The following is a 22083-nucleotide window of genomic DNA, read 5'->3' on the forward strand; positions in this document are numbered from 1 at the left end:
AAAACAAAAAAATCCTGATTTTATAAAACAGGCAAAAATTACTCTGAAAAACTGAAAAAAGTTATTCAGAAAATCTGAGGATTTTTTTTAACAGAAAAAAATTACTTAAAAAAACAGGGGGAAAATACTCAAAAAAACAAAGCTCCCCCCAAAAAATTAGTCAGAAAAACAGGAATTTTTTTTCCAAGTCAATGCAATACGCTTCCGTATGAATGTAAATATTAGATTTTTTATTTTTTTTAATCTGTAGGTTTTATCATTTACGTTTATCAACACCAAGGTGTTGTATATTGTGTAGAGTGGCAGACCCTCTAATTACTATTTTGTGACAAGAAAGTGTACTTTTTACTAGCTTGAGTAATGTTTCATGCGCATGAATTCTTACCCAGACAAGAGTAATATTTTTCTCTTTTCTACTTTAAGAACAAATCACAAATCAGATGTGTTCAGTGTATGTAACCTTCGATAATTTTCAAATAAATTGATTTTTTTTTTTAATTGCTTTCTACTTTTAAATGGAGGTTAATTCTACCATAGTAAAATAGTACTTTCACCAAGGTCATCATTTTGAGATGGTCTTTCATCATTTTTACTTGGCATCTTGTAAATATGACTTTGTCCATCCCTGCAGTTCATTCTGCTTTGCTTTCCACACATCCTTGAAGGGCACTTTGGGCAAACCTTCCATTCTTCTATCTTGTAGTCGTTACTACCAAAGTTGACTTTTCCTGTTTTTGTTTAACTGGTCGAAATGAGCTTCCATATATTTCTGACAGTAAAAATTGGAAGAATTTCTCACCTGTAAGGAGTCTTTGGACCCAAAATGTACGAACTTCATCAAGACTTTGAGGGAAAAAAATGGAAATTATAATTCTTGGGTTTCAAGTTTTTTTTAACTTACACTGTCACAACATCAATTAAAAAAAAATCACAAGGTGCTTGCCAAAAATTCTGTTCCTTATATTATCTAAAAAAAAAAGAAAGAAAAAAAGACTCGGGCAATTATGCTATTACACAAAGGACGTGTGTGGTGTAAAATAAGAGAGAAGTTATTTCTTTTTTCATTAAATTTATTACATATTTTCAGTCTAACAGGTAAACCTAACGTGCTAACTTCCATGGCTTTTTTTTTTCTTAAATAGTCTTCGCTCTCAAAGAAAAACTGTAAAAATATTTAATAACTACATAAAAGATCTCTTGGGGAGGAAATGAGGACTGGGCAGGTTGTAAAAGCAGAAGGGGGGGGGGTCTGCTGAGGTCCTTGTCTGATTTGTTGGGCGAGGGTTAAACATTCATCTTGGTGTTTCATCGCGAAGATGGCGTGGTGTTACCGTTTAAAGAAAACCTGCGGGAAGTGAAGTGAATGTTAGAACACCAGCGCTTCTTTTGCCATGCGCGAGGTTGACGCTGTGTCTACCTGCACACTCTCTCCATCATGTGTGTGACAAGGCGGTCGGAGATGCCCGGGCAGGATTCCTCTGCCAGGTTGAAGGCGTTCTCCAGCTCCTCGATGGCGCCGACTCCGCCACCGCTCGCTCGCCGCTTCTCCTTTAGCTGATGGTGGAGTGAGTCGATGGGATCGGGAAAGGAAAGAGTCGAAATCTCAGGTATAGAGTGATACCTTGGCTTGAGAGTTTTATCCGTTCCATGAGCAAGCTTGTAACTCAAAAAGCATATTTTATTTATTTTTAGTAAATATATAAAAAGCCTTTCTTTTGCTCATTGCACTTCAAGTCTCTACTGGGAGTTGCTCATGAATTTGATCTTTTTGCCCCAAAAAGTTTGTGACGTGTGCAATGAGACGTACCTCTCTGAAGATGGGCGTGACCAATGCCGACAAGCATTGTGACTTGGGTTGTCTTTTCACAGAATCTCCTGACTGGAAGGAGAGAAAATATCAATGAAAAAAAAAAAAGGGGATGATTTGTCAACATCGATTTTTTTTTTTGGTGGATTTTGTGCGTGTCTTGCCTCTGAGTCAGTATGTGTGTAGCCCTTCTGTAACTTATTCAAAGAGTTTGGTCTGACTGTGGGGAAGGTCCACATGGGGCATGAATCCACATCACTGTCAGCATCCCTGCACATACAAATGACACTAATATATTTGTACAAGCGTTATGTTGAACAGTATGCACAAATGAACTGATTGTTATGAATTCCGTCCATTGTCTGGAAATCACGGCACAACCCTCAGGATGACTTGGGCTAATTATCGCGGTGGGCTTGGAATGTGCCGTAGTGTGCGTCTGAAACTCACATATCGGAGTCGTCCGAGCTGGACTCCTCCCCGTGGCCCTCAGATTTCCAACGGCGGTAGCGGTCGATCAGTTCAGTCAGGTAGGCCGTCTTCTTGGTGTAGCGCGTGATGAACTTGTGCTTCAGCAGCTCTTTGGCTGTCGGCCTCTAAGGTAGACACGCCGGAAGGACTATTTTTATGACTTCTTTTTCATCTATCTCTTATTGCTTGCATGATCTTTTCGTTTTGGTTTGTCAGAGAAAATTCTGTCATGTAGTCACATGACCGCACATAAACAAGCAAAGTTTTCAAAGTGACTTATTTATGCGATGAACGACGGGAACAAATCTGGAAGTACCGTATACGTTAACAATGAGATCTCATATAGCCTGAAATGAATATCTAACACCTGGTTGGTTAGAAAATAATCCTAGTGCATGAATAAAGAATAAATAAAAAAACGGTACTCACAAAACGGGGGTCTTTATTTAGACAAGCCTCCACAAACTCTTTAAAAGGCTTGCTGTAAGTTCCTTCCAGGGTGGGGGGAGTGTTTTTGGGAATAAGGAAGAGGACCCTCATGGGGTGTAAATCCGAGTTTGGGGGTTCGCCTTTGGCGAGCTCAATGGCCGTGATTCCCAGCGACCATATGTCAGCCTGACAAAAGGGGAAAGACACAAATGAATCAAAGTTAATGATGCACAAGGAACACAAACAGTGGATATAAAAAGTCTGCACACCCTGGATCAAATACCAGATTTTTGTGATATTAGAAAAAAATGAGATCAAAATGAATCTTTTCAAAACTGTTTTGCATTGTTAACCTGACCTAAATAACCTATACAAGTCGTCTGATTTGAATCTTTTCGAAGAACCAAAATAATGTGGTTGCACAAGTTATCACACCCTCTCATAACTGGGATTTGGTTGTGTTCAGGATTAACCAATTACATTTTAAACTCATATTAAATGGGAGACAGCACACACCTGCTACCATTTAACCGCGCAATTCCTGTATCTAAGTTAAAGAAACAATTTCAAGAATGCCGCCCAGCATGAAATTGACACCTGATCAAAGCAAAGTATTATGATTAGGGATGCACCGATAACCGGCACCGATATTCAGCATTTTATGAATATCGACATCGGCCTCTTTTTTTGTTTTGATGGCCGATATGTTAAAAACTGTTATTTTTGCTCCGACGGGCGCTTTTCTCCTCAGTCTGCTCTGAGTCAGCGGCTGTTGACTCCCTGCAGCATTGGCCCGCCCACAGCATCATTTGAGTGGTTGCTCGTGCAGTGCTAACAGCCAATAAGCAGCAATTGGCGCCTATTAGCCCGCAAGCTAACGGTTAGCTCGCAGGCTAAACTAATAGCTGTTTTTTTAGCGGCTATTTGGGAGTTATCCCGGGGTTAGCGTGTGACAGAACGGTTAGCCCGCGAGCTAACAGTTACCTCGCGAATTAGCGGCTATTAGCCCGCGAGCTAATCAGCTAACTCGCGAAATAACAGCTATTAGGTTAGCTTGCGGGCTAATCTAATAGCCGTTTTTTAGCGGCTATTTGGGAGTTATCCCGGGGTTAACGTGTGGGTGAATGGTTAGCCCACGAGCTAACAGTTAGCCCACGAATTAGTGGCTATTTGGGAGTTAGCGTGGGGAAGCCACATTATAGTTGGTGCAAAAGCTGATGGCAAACAAAAAACCATGTTCCAAATCACAAAAGCTGTTTAATAAACATGTTCTTAAAGCAGTCAAGTGCTGGAGTTTTTATTATTATTTTAAAAAATTCACACCAACTTTTTTTCGGCTCCAAATATCGGTTACCGGCCTCCCTGACCACCGATAATCGGTATCGGTATTGACCTTGAAAAAACCATATCGGTCTATCTCTAATTATGATGCTAATAGAGGGAGAACGCTTGCTAGAGAGCCAATCAGATAAAAATGGTGCAACAAATTAAAATTGCTGGTGGTTACATGCTGTATAATGCTACACACGACACGACTAAAGACACTCTTGCGGGTTTATGCTGTAAGAGGCCCTCAATTTACGCCGTAATAACCAAAATTCATATTCAAGTCAGAACAAAGATTATTATAGTTAACAAAAAATACAAAAATAACTAAAAAGGGGTGGGGGGAAATTGTTAATAAAATAAATACTGTGCAAAAATGCTTCCTTTATTTTCGTCTTTGTCAATTAATATCAGACATGAGCTTTTCAGGGTTCATTTATGTTGATTTTGGTCAAACGGGTAGATGTGCCGTGCCTGGCCTCACCTTGAAGTCGTACGCCGACTGCTTGATGACCTCGGGCGCCATCCAGAAGGGTGTACCCACAAACGTGTTTCTCTTAATCTGAGTGTCAGTCAGCTGTCCCGCCACCCCGAAATCGGCCAGCTTCACTTCGCCCTGCTCGGACAACAGCACGTTGGCAGCTGGACGAAACAGAAGGACAAATAGTTACAATTGAAATCAATCAAAGGGTACATATTTGTTTATAAACTTTTTTTTTTTATTCAGTTACTTTTGATTAGTTTTTACAGAAAGTTTGACAGCTTTCATTTGTTTTGATTTAAAAAAAGGAGAAGTTTCATTTAAGTTTAGTCAGGGTTTTTCCAGTGTACAAAATTCAGAGGTGTCCACCTCCACCTAATTTGCTCGCCACCTCCAGCCCGAGCCAATGATATCGCTCAACACAGCATTGATTGAGCTCGGCAGCAACGCATTTTAACTGCAGTTGCGGTGTTAGGCCATTATGGGGCGCTATATCAACAGCAGTGCAACGGAAAGACCTGAAGCAACAACCGAAGAAGAAACAGCTTTCTTTTTTTTTCAACTTTAATGCACCGAAGAAGAAAGAGATCATGGAGCAACCGATGCACACGCCCATTTCCTGGTTGCGAGGCCGAAATGGCACGCTCCAGCCATCGCCAAAGTCATAAAAACACAGTATATACAATAAACATAATAGTGTTTTACAACAACGCTGAACTATATTTACAATTTATTATGTACTAGTGGATGAATTTTTAATGATTATAGTTCCCCCCCAAAATTATGGCAACTTTGTATTCATTTAATTTCTCATTTCTAGTCCCTGATTGTAAAACGGCTGCAGGAGGGCGGCCGATAATGGTATTGGTCACAGCCGCGAGTACCGATACCTTAAAATAAGACTGGTATTGGCACCAATACGATACCTGGTATCGGTAGTCACCCATTATAGTCAGGGTGATACCACCTCTGCCTCATTTTGAGCCAGGAAAAAAATAGTTTTGATTAGTTTTAGTATTTGTTTCTAAACAGATGGGAATATTGTCAAGTGCGAGGTAAAAAAAAAAAGGTCACCAAGTATTGTGTAATAAAGTAAAAAAAAAAACCCTACAATTATCAAACTGTTTGACCTTCATTCATCTGTAGCTATCGATGTACAGCGATACTGAAATAACTAAAATCTTAAAAATTTACATTATACCTTGTTTTATTGATTTTACTTGGTTTTGTGTTTTTTAAAGTTTTGTACAGCAACCTTGAGTGTCTTTAAAGGTGCTTCAAATAAAATGTATTATTATTATAAAGACATTTAAAATAAACCCCCAAAACCTCATGTATAACATTAACTAATAAAGATGAAAAAAAGTACATTTAAACTATCATTAAAGTTAGTTTCATAAACATAAGATGACATTTCAGTTGTTTTTTTAAAAAGCATTTTCATTTTTTATTTGTTTTCATGTTGAATGTTATTTCAAGTTCTGTTATTTCATTAGTTTTCATTCACTATAATAACCTTGGTTACCCTTTAATGAGGTTAGGAATTGTGTTTTAATGAGTTTAATTGTATTTAATGGCGGTGGTTGGAGTAAAACCATTTTAAAAATGGTTTTGTTACATATTGGACTTTCACCTCTCGAAGGTGGATGTGGAATGCATCACCCGCGATGTTTGGCTGTTTACTGTATTGCACACTAAGTTTTTCAAACCTTTAATGTCTCTGTGAATTTTCCTTTCAGAGTGCAAATATTCCAGCCCCTTGAGGATTTCCCGCAATATCGTGGCAATGTACGTCTCTTCAAGAGGTCCTGGACGCAGCTGTTTAGGAAGAAAATAGTTTTGCTTTTAGATCATGTTTTTTTATTATATATATATATATATATATATATATATATATATATATATATTGAAAGGTGCATGGCAATCAAAATGACATTACCAGATCCAGAGCAGATCCTCCGCCTAAATACTCCATGATAATCCACAGCTTGGTCCCCTGGTCAGCAAAACGGAGAGAAAAAGATGTGTCAAAGCATTCGTGTGGGGAGACGAGGTTTGAATGATCATCTCACCTTGAGGTAGGAGCCATAATACTTGGTCACAAAGGGACTATCACATTGGCTCAAAACTGTGATTTCCTGCTGAATGTCTTCAATCTCGTCCTCGGCCTCCTCGAGGTCTATGATTTTGATGGCCACCACCTCCTTGGTGCGGTTGTTGATGCCTTTGTAGACCTCCCCAAAGGAGCCCTTGCCGATGCGCTCTTGCTTGGTGAAGTACTCCTCAGGATCCAACCGTGAATTCTGGTCCAATGACATCACAATCATTCAATTTTACATGTATAGTAAATAGTATACAGGGTGTTTTGGAAAAAATTATGCATTCTTTCACTGCCTATTACTCTTATATTCTGCTTTCATTTAGCTGTTTATTCACATAGAAAGTCTCATAAGTTAATTGTATTCAATCTTTAAGTTCAACACATCTGCATGTAATCTTCTGAAATGTTTTTATTTTAAACATTTAATTGGGTGCAATTTTTTTTTGTCTAGTCTACTCATTCCTGCCTGTACGCAAATGTTCAGACTCACTTGCACCATTTTGCAAGTACAGCTGATAACACAGACCGTAAAATATTGTATTCCAGTTTCTGCTTTCTACTCAGACTGTCACTGGTTTTGCGGCATTAAAAATGTGATCTGTTCCATCTGCTTCAAATGTATCCCTGAATACGTGATGTGGGCAATGGTATAGGTTGATCCCCATGAAACTGTCTTCTCAATATTTTATTTTATGAAAAATGTTCTTTCTGTAAAATTTGTAAAAGTATGTTCATTGAAACAAAAACTTTTAAAAGAGAAATATACTGTATACCTAATTTAAAAAAAGAAGAAAAAAGGAATAGGGAAATATTGCATGTTGGCATGTGTTGAGTATAAAATACATAGCTTTGTTTTTACTGTGTGTGCTACAAACGCTTTTTGAAGGTTTAGGACTAATGTAGAGGTTGGTTAACACAGACTTGACATTAGAACAGCGATTCCCAACCTGTAATGTGCCTTAAAAGATCATCAGGTGTGCGACGGAAAATGAACCAATTTCAAGTGAATTGGTCCAAATATTTACAACAAAGAATGCATTTTTATTCATCTATCTATCTATGCCAGCGATGTGCAGTGACAAACAGAACCATGAAATGCTCTTCCACTAGATGGCATAAGGTACAATTAACCTGTGGATCGACTTTATATGACAATTTTGTTAGATGGTGTGCCCAGATATATTTTCTTATGCAAGATATGCACCATTGTTCAATAAAGATTGGGAAACACTGGGATATAATACTGAACAAGTGTCGTCATCCCACGACCACCCACCTAATAATGAATGCCTTGACAGTGTTTGAATATACAGTACAATACATGAATGTTGTTTTATGTACCTGGTTTTGCATGTCTCGTAGGTGTGCCATCTCTTCTTCAGGTTGAATATTTTGTCTTTCCCCGAAGTTATCAATGTGTCCTTTTTAGTATATATATTTTTGTAATCTTTTCTTTTGCTCCCCTCCCCTCGTCGCTGTCTAGGAAGCTAGCTTAGGTGGCTAGCCAACAAGATAAAGAGGAGGCAGCCTACTGCTTCTTTTAACGGGGCTGTCACTCCGAGCACCGTCTTCGGGGCCTCCAAGGCCACCCAGGGAGCCAACGGCCCTGCGACACGCCGAGTTAACGGCTGAGACACTCCATGTATGTCCGTGGCGGTGGGCGAACAAAAAACAAGCCCTCCCGCGTTTGGTATTTTTAATTCATTTCACGAAGTCCCGTTGTTCAACAGCTTGAGGACAAAATAATGGCCCTGACAAAGGGCGCATGCGCGTTTAAGGCTAAAGCCGATGGACTTCTGGGAATTGTAGGCGATTGTAATTTAATTTATTTTAGTACTTTACTCAAGTTTTTTTTCCTCACAAGGGAGCGATTTTTTTTACAAGGACTCCCTCTAATGTAATTTATTTTACAGTACTCAAGTTTTTTTTTCCTAGAAGGGAGCGATTTATTTTGTACAAGGACTCCCTTATAATCTTAACGCCAATCAACCAAAGCTACCATGTGTTCCGCTAAATGCAACAGTAATAACAACAACAACAATAATAATAATAATAAACATCATCATATTTTTGGACAAAAAAATTGTAATGTTGTCAGAATAAATAATAATTTCTGGATTTTGTCGGGGTAATAAGTGATCATTCTTTTGAGAATTGCTTTTTTTTATGTGGGTAGAAAGTCATAGTTTAACAAGTGAACTTCTAAACATACATAAATTTCTAAAGAAGCCTTAAAGTGAATTCAGAGATTTGTTTGTAAATACCTGTTTGAAAATAATAGCTGAAAAAACTATAGTAAGTGGTATGTGAAGTTATAGCATTAAACTGTTTTTCAGTTTGCTGGTTCGTTTTTTTTGTTTTTTTGTTGCAAAAACACTTAGCATGAGTTTCCCAACCACACCCCAAGCTTGCATGTGGTCTGAGCTAGCTATGTCGACAACCCAAAAAGGCATCTTCCCTTCACAAAGTCCTCTGATGTAGCCGCTTTCGAGTGCCTTGTTCTCGGCCAGCTGACTTGACAGCGGTTAGAGTTAGAGTTGGTATGCATAACATTCATTCTGTAATAATAATATTATATTTGTTTTTGCTTAGATTTTTTTTTTGACAAAACATTTTTTTATACAAAAAAAATCAGTTTTGAATTTATTGTTTTTTTTTTCAACATATATATTTTTTTTTATACAAACAAAAACAAAACATTGTATGGGAATATGATTGTTAAAAAAATTCTGCCACCAGCTCCGCCCCGGCGCGCACAACGGACAACATTATCCAGCATCCCCCCCCCCCAATGAATATTGAAAAGGGCGTTCGTTCAATTTGCATTCTGTTCCGGGTTACACTTATTTGCCTTTAGCATTTCCGGACGAGCTGCTACCCATTTGACCAATGAGTATTTAAAACTCCCGCATCAACTACAAAAGGTACGTCGTCGTCGTCCTTAGGTCGAGGCTTAAGCGTCTCATAAAGCCAACGTTTTGGCTAGCCTGCCACCGCTAGTGGCCAAACAAACGGTCGTTACACGTACATTTTGGCTTAATTGTGACGTATGGGTAAACATGACATCGTTTTTAATGAATATGTTTAGTCACAGTTAACGTTCATGTCTGCTTTTGATTGTTTGATGTATATACCCCTTATCGGGCGTCGAGGTCAAGTGTGCTTACAGCTTAGTTTTGGATTCACTGTTACATTTATGTTACGTAATTTGATGCAGAGAACGTAAAATGGTCTTTAAATCGTTCCTCATGCTAAATAGCTTGACATTCGCTTGGTTGAGATGAGCTCTACTGCTCATTGTTGATGGATCTGGTTATGCATATCTCCAGAATGAGACAGCAAAAAAAAAAGGGAAAAATTTATATACACATCACTAAAATAAAATAATTCCCAATGCACACTTTTACCAAATGCAGTTCGCTGTCTACCACTGTTTTTTTTGGTCCCAGGAAGAAGTAAATATTTTGCGCCCCCTAGCCCTCATTAGGCTAAGGAAATATTATTGTACCATAATTAGACTATAGTTGTTACACATACCAACATGCAAAAATCTTAATTTCCTGTCAGAAAATAAATAATAAAAGCCGACCAGGAAGTTGTCTTATTGCCATTGCCCCTCCAGCTACTATCTGTGTGTAAGACAGCATCTTAATTGTGTATCTATGCACAAATGTGTGTTTCTGTTTTCCTCCGCAGGCTGCATGAGTGGGCCGTCGTTCACCTCACCCCCCGCCGAGGTGGCGGAGATTAACCGTATCCACTATGAGTTGGAGTACACCGAGGGCATCAGCCAGCGCATGCGCATCCCGGAGACCCTCAAAGTGGCCTCGGAAAACCAAACCAGTTCTCTGCCACCCCAGGAACTCCCGCACACCCATTCAGCTCTGATGCAGGTTCCTGAAAGAATTGTCGTAGCTGGTGAGGTTGGACATGGTTTACACTACACCTTTCTGTGACTCTTCCAGTCTTTCTGTATCTCTGTTGCAACCTGCTGGTGATACTCTAAGATGAGAGAGTCTTCATTTTCTGACTTTCTTGTTTTTATTTGCTGCACAGCAGGTGATGGAGATCCTCAGTTCTCTTGTCCCAGAGACTTGGACCTGATACAGTCCATCCCTGCCATGGAGCTCTTGGACATGAAGGCCCCACCACGTGTTCTCACATTGTCAGAACAGCCACTGGACTCCCTGGAGACTGACCAAATAAGCAAAAGCAACCCCAGCCACACAGTAAGTCAAATCTGTTAAAAATAAAATAAAAAATCTATCCAATAAAAGACTATTCAAAACCTATCTCGGTACATTTTCAAGTAGAATAATTTGGTTTGATTGAGTGGTATTACGATTGTAGCCAAACTATTGAAGTTACTTAAATTCAGAGAAACAAAAAGTAATCAGCCACAGCAAACCGTTTTATACATAGTGTGCATCTCTCATAAAAGACGATTCGATACGTATTTCGATACATTGGGTGCAAATTATGGTACATTTTATTATGTAACATTTTAGTTTGGTTAAAATAAAACCCATTTTCCGATTCAAAACAATTTTCGTTGCACCCCTAATTTTAGGCAATGGAAGAAGATATTAACTCATTCACTGCCATTGACGGTTATAAACATCAAAAAATCATTTTAACTATTTCTATTAGTTTAACATATTTTTTCTACTTTTGTTAACCTAGATTTGTTTTATTGTACATTTAGAACAGAAACACAATTTGTGATTAATTGTGAGTTAACTATTGAAGTCAGGCGATTGATTAATTACGATGAAAAAAATTTAATCGCCTGACGCCCCTAATTTTTAATAATCATCTCGTCAGGAGATTAAATTTTTAAATTGCAATTAATCGCATGACTTTACTAGTTAACTCATGATTAATCACAAATTTTATATCTGTTCTAAATGTACAATAAAATTTGTTTTCTAGGTTTTCATACTCTTGTTACCAAAAGTGTGTGTGTGGGGGGGGGGGACATGTTAAACTAATAGAAATAGTTCAAATGAATTTATTACGTTTATAGCCGTCAATGGCAGTGAATGAGTTAATAAATTCTATATATTTCCTCATGATGAAATTAAATAAAAAGAAATTGACACACACATTATTTTAATAAACAAAAATAAAATTATTGCTGCTGATATTTGTAGCCATTGTTTAACTTATAAAAATGTCTAAGTTGTGATGATGTCAAAACCAACAAGTATTTATCCATTTGTTTTATTTATTGTTTGGACAGTACATAATTATATTTGGTAGAAAAGAAAAAAAATAGGCTCAGTGTTGTTTGATATCTGTCAAAGTGCACACAGCCACTTTGGATAAGCATGGACAGCGAGGAGCTTTCTGTCCTTTTTTTTTTAAGTGCCATTACTCAATGCCACATGTGCATTCAGTTTTTGTGCCTTATCTCAATAAAAGTTGAGAAACACTAGATATTTTAAAATCTTTGACAGGCTCATTCTCGATCACGAAGGGAACGCAGCGCCACTGAATGCATATCTGGTCGCCATAGCGGTCAGATAATCAGAGGTGAAGTGAGGTGAGGATATTATTTTCTGTACTGCTTGGACCTTTTTCTGTCTCTTATTTTTCTCTTAATTGCTTCAAAAATCTCCCCTCTTTACCACTTCTCTCCACTTACCTCTCTGACAGTGTAACACCCTCACCTTCTGCCCCCCCAGTCCGCATGTGTCCCCCTCTGTGCTCCCCCGAGGACGCAAACGTCAACTTGTTCACAGCGGCGGGCTTCCTGGCTTATATCCAGTCCACCACACGCCGGGCCTACCAGCAGGTCCTTGAGGTCCTGGATGACAGCCACCGCCGGTGACTTTTTTTTTTCTTCTTCTCAGTTTTCCATTCAATTTATTCCTAGAAATGTATTTTTTATAGCAATCCATCCATTTTCTATACTTGTTGTCCTCATTAGAGTCAAGTAAGATGGAACATATACCATCAGATTCTATTCATTTTAAATTTACATCAATTTTTAATGCATTTTTTTGTGTCTGTGCAGCTGACAAAACCTGATTTATTTCAATGGGATCAAGCTCTTACTGGCTGGCTGTATATAATCTGTTCTTTGCCGTCACATTGGCAGATAAGTGATTTAGCGATTCCTTGAGATACGAGTTTAGTTTATTATGAAATCACGCTCCTAATTCAAAAACACTCGTATCTCAGACTTCTTTTTCTATTGAAATGAATGGAAACACTATTGATCTGTTACAGCCTCCCTAACATATTTTTTTTTGGGGGTGGGGGGGTTATAACTTTAAAAATATAATTGTATATTTTACTTTGTAAAAATAGGCAATTATGACATAATTAAATAGAAAATTAAAGAATGACGCTTTTTTTTGGCTTCAATTTAATGAACAATGTGCTGCTCCTTCTGGCGTGTACCGGTACTCCTTGGCCAACTGGGGGCAGTATAACAGACATACAAATACACATGGAGACGGTCACTCCTCAATAAGTCGCAGTACTATTGGTCGTTCTTCACAACATGTGTTGCTCCACCGTTTGTTCAAATAACCATTGGTTAAATTGTTATAATTGGTGCAACACTGATGCTATTCATTTGCATTGTTAGCATTAAGCTAAATGTGCTCTCTGAGTGGTCATCAGTTATGCAGTTGTTTTAAATACACAACGTGTTTTTTGATGAATTGTGACAATTTAATTGTCCACTATCTGCCAAACTGCTGCCACCGCTATTGGTTAAAGCAAAAAAATATATATAATTGTCTGATAGGTGGCTTGTATCGTGAAAGACCTGTAAGTCGGGTCACTTGCTTCTCACAGCCCCACAATTATATCGCTCAGCATTATCTGTTTCCATGTGACTTTATCTCTTTATGTTGCCATGGCACATAAATGGGACACTGAAGAGTAAAAAATTGGAATGGTCTCTGTCTTGAACCATGCCGTTTATATCCAGTCTTAGTCATTTGCCTACCTTTTGGAATGTTGGAGGAAGCGGAATTTCCCGGCACAAGCAAAATTTTTGCTATCCTTCCGTGGAAGAAAGCGAACCCCACAATGAACAGGGGAAGTACTTTGAAACTGATGAGACAGGAATTTACCAACGTGCAGATTGAAAAGTCACTTCAGCGGTTTTTACATGTGCAAAAAATGAAGCATAAAAAGAAAAGAACACGCATGTCAGTTGTGTTCTGGGGTCAATTTGCTACATATGGCAATTTGTGTAGGGGACAATTAAATAGCATGCCAAGCTCGGTCTCAGCCACAATGTAGAGTCGTTTCAGTGTGTGATTGATATGAGGAGGGCTGACTTTTTGATCCTTTTCTTCATTGCACAGGACACACCTGGATCTTGCCTTGGATATGAACCCAGATGAGTCTGGTTTAATGGACGCCTCCTCATTACGTCGACAAGTATGTTGAAGTTTCTCATTTCATACATGTAGTGCCTCTAATATACACTACTCACACACACAAAAAAGTTAGGCATATTGAACTCTTGTATAATTTCTGGATGAACCTTTGTGTGGTCTTTCAGATTGTCAAACTTAACCGCCGTCTGCAGATGCTGGAGGAAGAAAACAAGGAACGGTCCAAGCGAGAGGTTGTCCTGTATTCTGCTACTGTTGCGTTTTGGCTTATCAACACCTGGGTTTGGTTCCGCCGCTAAAGGGAATCACACAAAAAAAAAGAGCGTGTCACCCAAAACACATGGAGCCAGAGCAAAGTCTTGTTAATGACAAATTAGGGATTTGTGTTTCCATTGCCATTCCATTCCATGTGTTGCAGCAAAAGATTGAAATTCGCATTTCAAAATGTACATGCGATACAACAGCTGTGGTGCTTTTGCTTTGTGTTTTTTTTTGTGGTTACTATTATTTTCAAGTAGGAAAGTATGATTATGTATCTAGAAATATTTGTTTCTGTTTTGCTTTGTGTACATGTTTCTTTTACTTTGCGAGTCATGTACACTGTTCAGTCAAATACTGTTTTTTACTGGTCACTTAAAAAAAAAATAATCATTACCATATATGGGGGAAATCCGATAAGATTTTACTTTGGCAACAAATGCTTTGGGAACCCAGGCCAGAGGCAGAGCTACAGTAAATGAATATCTTCGTGTCAAATCGAATCTAAGGATGCCATAATATTTATGCTGAATGTTTGTGTTCTGGTTCACCTAAACGGTCATGTACAGTAGCGAAATAGAGCATTGTTAAACTATTATATGATTCTTTTTTTATGTTATTTTTGGAACTACATGACCTTTTAGTGGGTGTGACGTACTGTAACTCATTCTCTTCACAAGTTTGAGATTTCCTCAATTGTTGGAACTTGCTTACCAAACTTTTGACCTTTATAACAGTGTGTTATAAATGCGTATGCACAATATAGATGTCACTATTTAATTCTGTATTGTTACAATTCTTTTTTTTTTTTGTAAAAGCCTCAACACATCCGTTGTCGATAAATTATTTTTGCTTTAATAAATGGCTGTAATTAAATTCTTGATGACCTTTTTGTGCAATACTGTATTGCTCCCTACTGTTCCAAATGTGCATTACTGGGAGGAAACTTCAGAACTTCTTGGGTACAGGCCAGGGCATTCTCAGTTTACCTCGTACGACTTCGAGGTCACGAGCGGAACTAAACAAATAGAATTATACTATTGCGTTAGTCCGCATACGTAAAAGATCAAGTTACGTCGACGCTGGAGAAAATAACCGTCGTAAAAGCAAGACACGTACAGTATTCACTCAGATTTTAGGCAAAATAGATAAATAAATAAATACAGCACAAATACAATTTGTACTTGTTTTTGTAATTAAAAGTAAAGAAAAATGTTTTCCTTGCTTAACCAGAAGTGACGTCACATTTTAGCATTAGATGATAAGGGTACAAACGGTGTTAGGATGGGGATCACTAAACTAGCAGATTTGATCCGATTGGAAGCTCCGGGTGCAATTTCCCACAAAGATATTAGTGACTACACAGGTAAACAGTTACAACCTACTTTTGATCGCTTTGTGGCCTTTTACTTTGGCACGATTTCGCCATTGTTGTTAGCCACAAGCTAATTTGCCATTTTACCTCGTCGTTGCAGTGTTGTGATTCATGACTGAGATGTATTTATTTACTTTTTTTAATTAATCTGTTCAATGTCAATATCTGATTTTAATTGGTTAACTTCAGTTAAAACTGTATTATTACTTTTTGCCAGATTCAGATTAGTTCTGTGATCATGATGATTTTTCTTTCATTAACAGAAACTGAAAGGACAAATAAATTTCCTGGTCCAATTAGAATGTGTAATTAAACAGACGTTTTCATCATGCTGTTTAAAAGACATCATGAGATCAATGACTCCATTAACAAGTGACCAAAATTAGCCACTTTTCCATTGCTAGGGAGGCACCAAATAATGTTGGCACTCCTGTGACTCCATATGATGACTACATTTGTAAACGTTCTCTTTTATTGATTGTGTTTGGATTTTCTATTAATTGAGGCACTCCTGTGACTCCATAGCAAAGAGCTGCAGTGAGACTGGAAGACTCACAGGCATAGAAGTGGACGTCCTTGGAAATTTTAATGAGGTAGATGCCACGGACTTCCGACTTCCGGGTTTTACACGTCAGCGCCGTTTCCGGCCACTGCTGGCAGCGTTCCAACACCCGCACCCCCACCTTGCGTCCCTCAAAAGCCACTCCCGCTCATCCGGCTATCGGACACTGAGACAAACACTACATACTTACTCTTAGCCTCGCACCAGTCGACGGGAACGCGCAACCGAGGGGCACAAAGGCGGAAGCGCAAGTACTGGGACGCGGCCCACATGTCGCAAACCGGAAACGGAAACAAAGTTGATGGGTGAAAACCCGGAAGTCAAAAGTCCTGCCTCCTCCGTGGCATATAGTCCATAGACCTTTAATGAAATTTGCCATTTAGCTTCTTGTTGCAGCAAGTTGTGCAAAAAGTACTGACAAACTAAATAGCTAGAATTCAAAAGTTTAGAAAAGGGCATTTTAGGTTTATCCTGAAATTTTAAGCAAACGTCCACATATCCCTAACTATTAATAACTTTTTGTGAGTAGTAGTAGTAATAGTAGTAGTATACAGCACAATGGAAAACAAATAGATTAACAGTAAGAATTGGGATAGTGACTTATTACTATAGTTTAAGAAAATATACAAATCTATCTGTGTGATTTTGTGGTCATTTGAATTCAATATCTGTACTGCAGCATAGTAGCAGCAACAGTATAATAGCTTGTGCTCACTCCACAGGCAAGGTAATTGCCTTGGATACATCAATTGTGATGAACCAGTTCCGCACAGCCACACCATCACTCAAGTAAGTCCCTTGATGATCAAATATGTTGCAAACTAGAAGAACAATGTGATTGAACATGCTCTTGCTCCAGTGTAACTTAAAGTACTACAGTACATGGCAAAGTTAGCTGTATGTCTGTGCTGTTTGCAGCCCGCTGACCGGTCTCTTCTTTCGCACGCTTACCTTCTTGGAACATGACATAAAGCCTGCGTTTGTCTTTGATGGAAGACCTCCGGGAGAAAAGATTGTTGCTGTGAGTTACATAAAGAATGTGCTGTCATTCAAGTTAGGGCTGGGCAATTAATTGAAAGTTGATCATGATTTCAATTTTAGCATCTCACAATCATGAAAAGATAATAATCAACAAAAACATTGATGAACGGCATGGTTAATGTTTGCAAGTTACTACATTGTGAAGGCACCCCAACTGCCATTGTGTTGTCAATGGCAAGCGTGTGACAAAAACTACAGTTCAGCAACAGTTTTGCTGTAAAACTAAACGCACAACAAAAAAGTACATACAAAATCAATGAATATCAATCAAAATAATCATGATTATTTTCCCCATAACCACCCAGCGCTAATTCAAGCTGAAAGTATTAGAGAGTAAAACATTTTTTTCTTGTTTGTTGTAGTTGTAATGCTGGCCCAACATGCAAGTGAAGTGAATGAAGCGGTACTTACTGTGAGATGATTGTGTGATCTATTCGTGTCTTTCCTGCAGCTTCAGAAACGAGCCGAGGCAGCAGGTTGGCGCTCCCCCAACCATTTGGGCACAGGTATAAAAACACAGCTTTCCAAGTACAGTACATGCATATATTGAGGAGTACTGACATACATTAACCACCTACATTTTAATATTTATTCCTAGCGTTTGCCTTTGATTCAGTGCTTCCATTCTGTGAAAGTGGATGTTCAGTGTTTTTTTGTCCAATCAGATTACAGCCTCTATGTGTTGCCAAATGAATGTAATCTGCCCAGATCCTTTAGAATCAGTAGTGTTGGCCCATGTAATTTAATCGAAATGAGCAATAGGACTGTTTCTTTAACCAATCAAATTAGAAATTCATCCTCACATGATGTCGACGTCAACATTTTTCCAAACTCTGTCACTGGTTGGTCAAAACAAAACTGTTTGACAAGCAAAACACATCTGTAGCAATCGGCATCCACATTTTAATGCATGTATTAATCCACATTTTTGGTCAGTATGATATATTTTATTAACATTTTGATGTTTTTGTCATGTTTTTGGATTAGCCTCTTTATATAGTATTTATTGTTTCTATAATTGTGACTTGATAGTGGTGGCTTTGTGGGATGGATTATGTCTGGTACTTTCTGACTGAAGGCCTCGGTACCAAATGCAAGGCTCGCCACTGGAATTTGCACTAAAACGATATATTTGTATCTTCTCAAGCGCCATGTTTGTCCTCCATCCAGCATCCCTCCAAACAAAAGACTGTTTCCATCTCCTGAAGCTTCTTGGTGTACCTGTGATCCAAGTATGATCATCATGGGATTTTATTTTTCTCTTGGGGCAAGTGGCAGAACTTTGTCACTTTAGGGGTGCTTTTCCCCTTCTCGTAGGCTCCGGGAGATGCTGAGGCCTTTTGCGCTTGGCTAGTGAGACGGGGGACTGCAGAAGCTGTCGCATCAGAGGACATGGACACGTTGCCATTCGGAGCAAATGTTCTGATTCGTCAGCTGAACGCCAAGAGAGACAGGTACAGACTTCCTGCTCTTTACAGGAGATTTGATATGGTATCAATTCTCTGTATTTTTCACAAAAGTCATGGGCATTTTTGTGCTAAACCTGAACAGATAATCTACATTCTTTGTTATTTAACTTTGCCACTAATGAAAAATTAAGTGGTGTGACTGTCTGGATACTCTTGTCCCTATAGTGAGCCGTATGAGATAAAGTGGGAGCACAGCATTTTACAGCCACACAATTTCTTGCAATAAAACAAAAAAAGTTGTATCTAGCCATTAGGTCCATACTATAGTGTCCTTACCATTAATGCCTTTTATTTATTTACAGTGACATTGTGGAATATTCTTTACCAAAATTGTTGGAGAAGCTCCAACTATCTCACAAAGAGGTAAGGCTAGTGCCTTGACTTGTGAGCACCACATTTTAGGAGTGGTCACTTGGTCAATACTATTCTTCTTCTTCTTCTTATTATTATTTTCTGCTTTGCATGCAAACTTTTTTAGTCATATGCTAGCTTCATATATGCCACTTATTAACTCCAGTGTAAAGAAATGGAGCCATTAAGGAACTGTTTTCATGTGCTTTGAACAGAACACACAAATACAAAATGAGAACACGCACAAGTAAGCTGCACCTTCAGCACCTGGTATCACTCACTAGACCACGCCCCTTAACTCATTCACTGCCATTGACGACTATAGACGTAAAAAATTCATGTGAACTATTTCTATTAGTTTAAATTTTTTTTCCCATTTCATTTCATTTCTTATGAAAACCTAGAAAATAAATTGTATTGTACATTTATAACAGAAATAAAATTTGTGATTAATCGTAAAATTGAAGTCATGCAATTAATTACGATTACAAATCTTAATCGTCTGACGCCCCTTATTTTTAATATATTTTTTTTAATTGGGCGCGTTAGGCAATTAACATCTTTAATTGTAATTAATCACATGACTTCACTAGTATCTGTTCTTAATGTACAATTAAAAAATATAGGTTTTCATACTTTTGTTAGCAAAAGTGGAAAAAAAATGATAGAAACTAATAGAAATCGTTCAAATGAATTTTTGACGTCTATAGCCATCAATGGCAGTGAATGAGTTAAAGGCACACATCTAACACACAAATACTACAGTATATTCAGTAATTACATTATATAAAACTTTTTAAAAATATCATTTTATTATGTTGGATACAAAACTGTGCTATTTTCTTTCCGAAGTACATGTAACAAAATAAGTCAAGGTACCACTGCATTTACATTTTGCTTTTGCTTTTAATGCACAGCTTTATGATTCACCAGGTACTTATTTTGCTTCCCTAGTTTGTTGACCTGTGCATCTTGCTGGGATGCGACTACTGTGACAAGATAACAGGTTTTGGTCCAAAGAGAGCTCTGAAACTCATTCAGCAGTACCGCACGATCGAAAATGTCATTTTGCACATTAACAGAAAGGTACGACCTTGTCAAGCAAACTATGCTAGTTTGTGAGTTCTTTCTAAGATTTTGATCCCTAGCTGCTCTATAGACCCATCCGGTACCAGATAACTGGAAATACAAAGAAGCACAGAAGTTATTTTTGGAAACACCACATGCAGAAGTACCTGAGTTGATGTGGACTGAGCCAGACAAAGAAGCTTTGGTTGGGTTTCTCTGCCGATGCACATATGTCAAGTACGTACTGTATCTGTAGTGGTATTTTGGGCACAATTCTCTCTCTTATTCAAGAATAGTCACTCAATGTCTGGATCCATGCTTTTAGGGAAGAACGAGTCCGTCATCGCATGGAGAGATTCCGGCAGATTCGGGAGAGTAAGCGGAAGCAAAGAGAAAAGGAGACGGCAGCAGGAAATTGCAGGCAAACTCGGATGGATGACTTCTTCAGAGTTCTTAGAAAAAGACAGCAGGTGAAGCTTATGATCACTTTATTGCTTATTTAAATGTGTCATTGAATGAATAAAAAAAAAAAAGCGATATTAGAGCAGGGGAAATACAGGATTGAAGAAACCATTCATACCAATTTTACTTTAGAAAAATAATTTTAAGGTGAAGTTTATTGTAAATTTATACAGTCAATCTACTCGAAAAACAAAGTAGTTATTTTTTTCTCTTGAGATGCACGGGCGCCAATTACATGGCTCGGTCCCTATCACTGTAATAGTAAATTTGTATATTGTTAGCTGCATAGCATAGTTGCCTAAGTCATATTTGAATGTTTAAGAAAAATAACAAACTTCCAAATTTTGCAGATTACCATGACGGATATTTTACACCAACAAAGAAAAAGCACAATTAAGCAAAGAAATTGGTATTTTTTAAATTGATATTATGAGGACTTTGGCAATTACACTATTAGGCTAACGATCTGTATGCATTATGTATGTGTTAGCGATTTCCATGTATGAGGGTAGCTCAGAATTACATGACAAAAAGGTAGTGTAACTGCTACTCTAAACATTAGAAGCAGAGTGCAATTTAGTTGAAATTGAACAATTAATAAATCTGTCCTAACAATTCGTCACTCTTTCCTCCTCCAGCCTGTGGAAGCTGCAGACTGTGGAAGTAGCGAGAGAAAGAAACCAAAATTGAAATGAAGCCATCAAACGTGAATGCGAATGGTTTGGACATCTGTCTGCCTTTGCAGAATTTTCAGTCACGTGTAATCCATTATTGTTTTATCCAAACAAGGTTGTGACTCATTTATAATGTGAAAGTCACATTGTTTCCAACATAACAAAATGTTCAGATGTTTATTTTTTGCAAGGCAAACATTCCTTTATGGTGTGCTGTTTGAAATGCTTTCTAATATATTGATTATGCAGGTTGTGAAAACTTCTTACAAACTAGCAAATTGAGGTTTCTTGTTTTATATGGGGCCAGTTGTCTTGTCTGAGTGGCAAAATGCCATTCACAGTGAACATTTTCAAGTCCAGCATCATCTAGCCATCAAGAAAGGCAGAGCAAGTAGTGGCTCGTTATGAAAGAGGCCAGTGTGCTCGCGCTGTCAGAGTGGCTTTCCCAAGCCCAATAGAGAAAGAGGATGTCTCATCACAAGGTATTCAGTTAGCACCTGTTGTGAAATCTGTGCCAAGGCGTAGTCCACAGACCTGAATTATGTTAGTGGATTTTTTTTTTCTTCAAGACTTTAACAAAGATTTTGAAATCTGTGTAAATATGTAAAATAAAAATAAAAATACTTATCTAGTTAGACTAAACATTGTTTAGATACTAGGAAACAAAATAAAACAGTGTTCAAGCAATTTATTTGTTGGTATTCATTTGTGTGAATGACTAAAAAAGTTCAAGCGAGTGATTCACAACCACTGTAATGTACCGTGACAAAGCATTAAGTGTGCTGGTGGAACTGGTCCAATTTCACAATTTGTCCAAAGGTGATTATTTATTGACCGCAAATAAATA

The 22083-nt window shown here is 38.1% G+C and overlaps 3 protein-coding genes across 9 annotated transcripts; 2 read left to right on the forward strand and 1 right to left on the reverse strand.

Annotated features, from left to right (window-relative positions):
• Window positions 1-1053: 1053 nt before the first annotated feature.
• Window positions 1054-8379, reverse strand: stk25b (serine/threonine kinase 25b). The gene is made up of 11 exons (XM_077559500.1): window positions 7957-8379; window positions 6587-6817; window positions 6454-6510; window positions 6224-6332; window positions 4518-4675; window positions 2708-2893; window positions 2258-2403; window positions 1972-2077; window positions 1808-1879; window positions 1418-1554; window positions 1054-1345 (listed from the first exon to the last, which is right to left on the reverse strand). Exons 1-11 carry the CDS (start codon window positions 7984-7986, stop codon window positions 1306-1308), a joined length of 1272 nt encoding a protein of 423 aa, XP_077415626.1. The 5' UTR covers window positions 7987-8379; the 3' UTR covers window positions 1054-1305.
• A 1015-nt stretch (window positions 8380-9394) lies between these two features.
• LOC144044837 (mitochondrial fission factor homolog A-like) lies at window positions 9395-15110 on the forward strand. Of its 5 annotated transcripts, none has more exons than XM_077559493.1 (7): window positions 9395-9539; window positions 10312-10533; window positions 10672-10844; window positions 12075-12160; window positions 12274-12444; window positions 13944-14019; window positions 14144-15110. In XM_077559493.1, the coding sequence occupies exons 2-7, from the start codon at window positions 10317-10319 to the stop codon at window positions 14273-14275; spliced, it is 855 nt and encodes a 284-aa protein (XP_077415619.1). In that variant the 5' UTR covers window positions 9395-9539; window positions 10312-10316; the 3' UTR covers window positions 14276-15110. The 5 variants fall into 5 exon arrangements, with proteins under 5 accessions (XP_077415619.1, XP_077415620.1, XP_077415618.1 ...); XM_077559494.1 differs by lacking the exon at window positions 9395-9539 and adding an exon at window positions 9552-10070; XM_077559492.1 differs by lacking the exon at window positions 9395-9539 and adding an exon at window positions 9552-9668.
• Window positions 15111-15480: 370 nt separating this feature from the next.
• Window positions 15481-21923, forward strand: LOC144044987 (putative flap endonuclease 1 homolog). Of its 3 annotated transcripts, none has more exons than XM_077559742.1 (12): window positions 15523-15600; window positions 16135-16202; window positions 16894-16960; window positions 17090-17192; window positions 17664-17718; window positions 18383-18444; window positions 18530-18666; window positions 18984-19044; window positions 19987-20118; window positions 20192-20337; window positions 20426-20570; window positions 21201-21923. In XM_077559742.1, the coding sequence occupies exons 3-12, from the start codon at window positions 16926-16928 to the stop codon at window positions 21255-21257; spliced, it is 933 nt and encodes a 310-aa protein (XP_077415868.1). In that variant the 5' UTR covers window positions 15523-15600; window positions 16135-16202; window positions 16894-16925; the 3' UTR covers window positions 21258-21923. The 3 variants fall into 3 exon arrangements, with proteins under 3 accessions (XP_077415867.1, XP_077415868.1, XP_077415869.1); XM_077559743.1 differs by having other exon boundaries at window positions 17145-17192; XM_077559741.1 differs by lacking the exon at window positions 16135-16202 and having other exon boundaries at window positions 15481-15600.
• The last annotated feature ends 160 nt before the right edge of the window (window positions 21924-22083 follow it).

The sequence above is a fragment of the Vanacampus margaritifer genome, chromosome 2, assembly GCF_051991255.1.
Source record: "Vanacampus margaritifer isolate UIUO_Vmar chromosome 2, RoL_Vmar_1.0, whole genome shotgun sequence".
In the NCBI taxonomy this organism is placed as follows: domain Eukaryota; kingdom Metazoa; phylum Chordata; class Actinopteri; order Syngnathiformes; family Syngnathidae; genus Vanacampus; species Vanacampus margaritifer.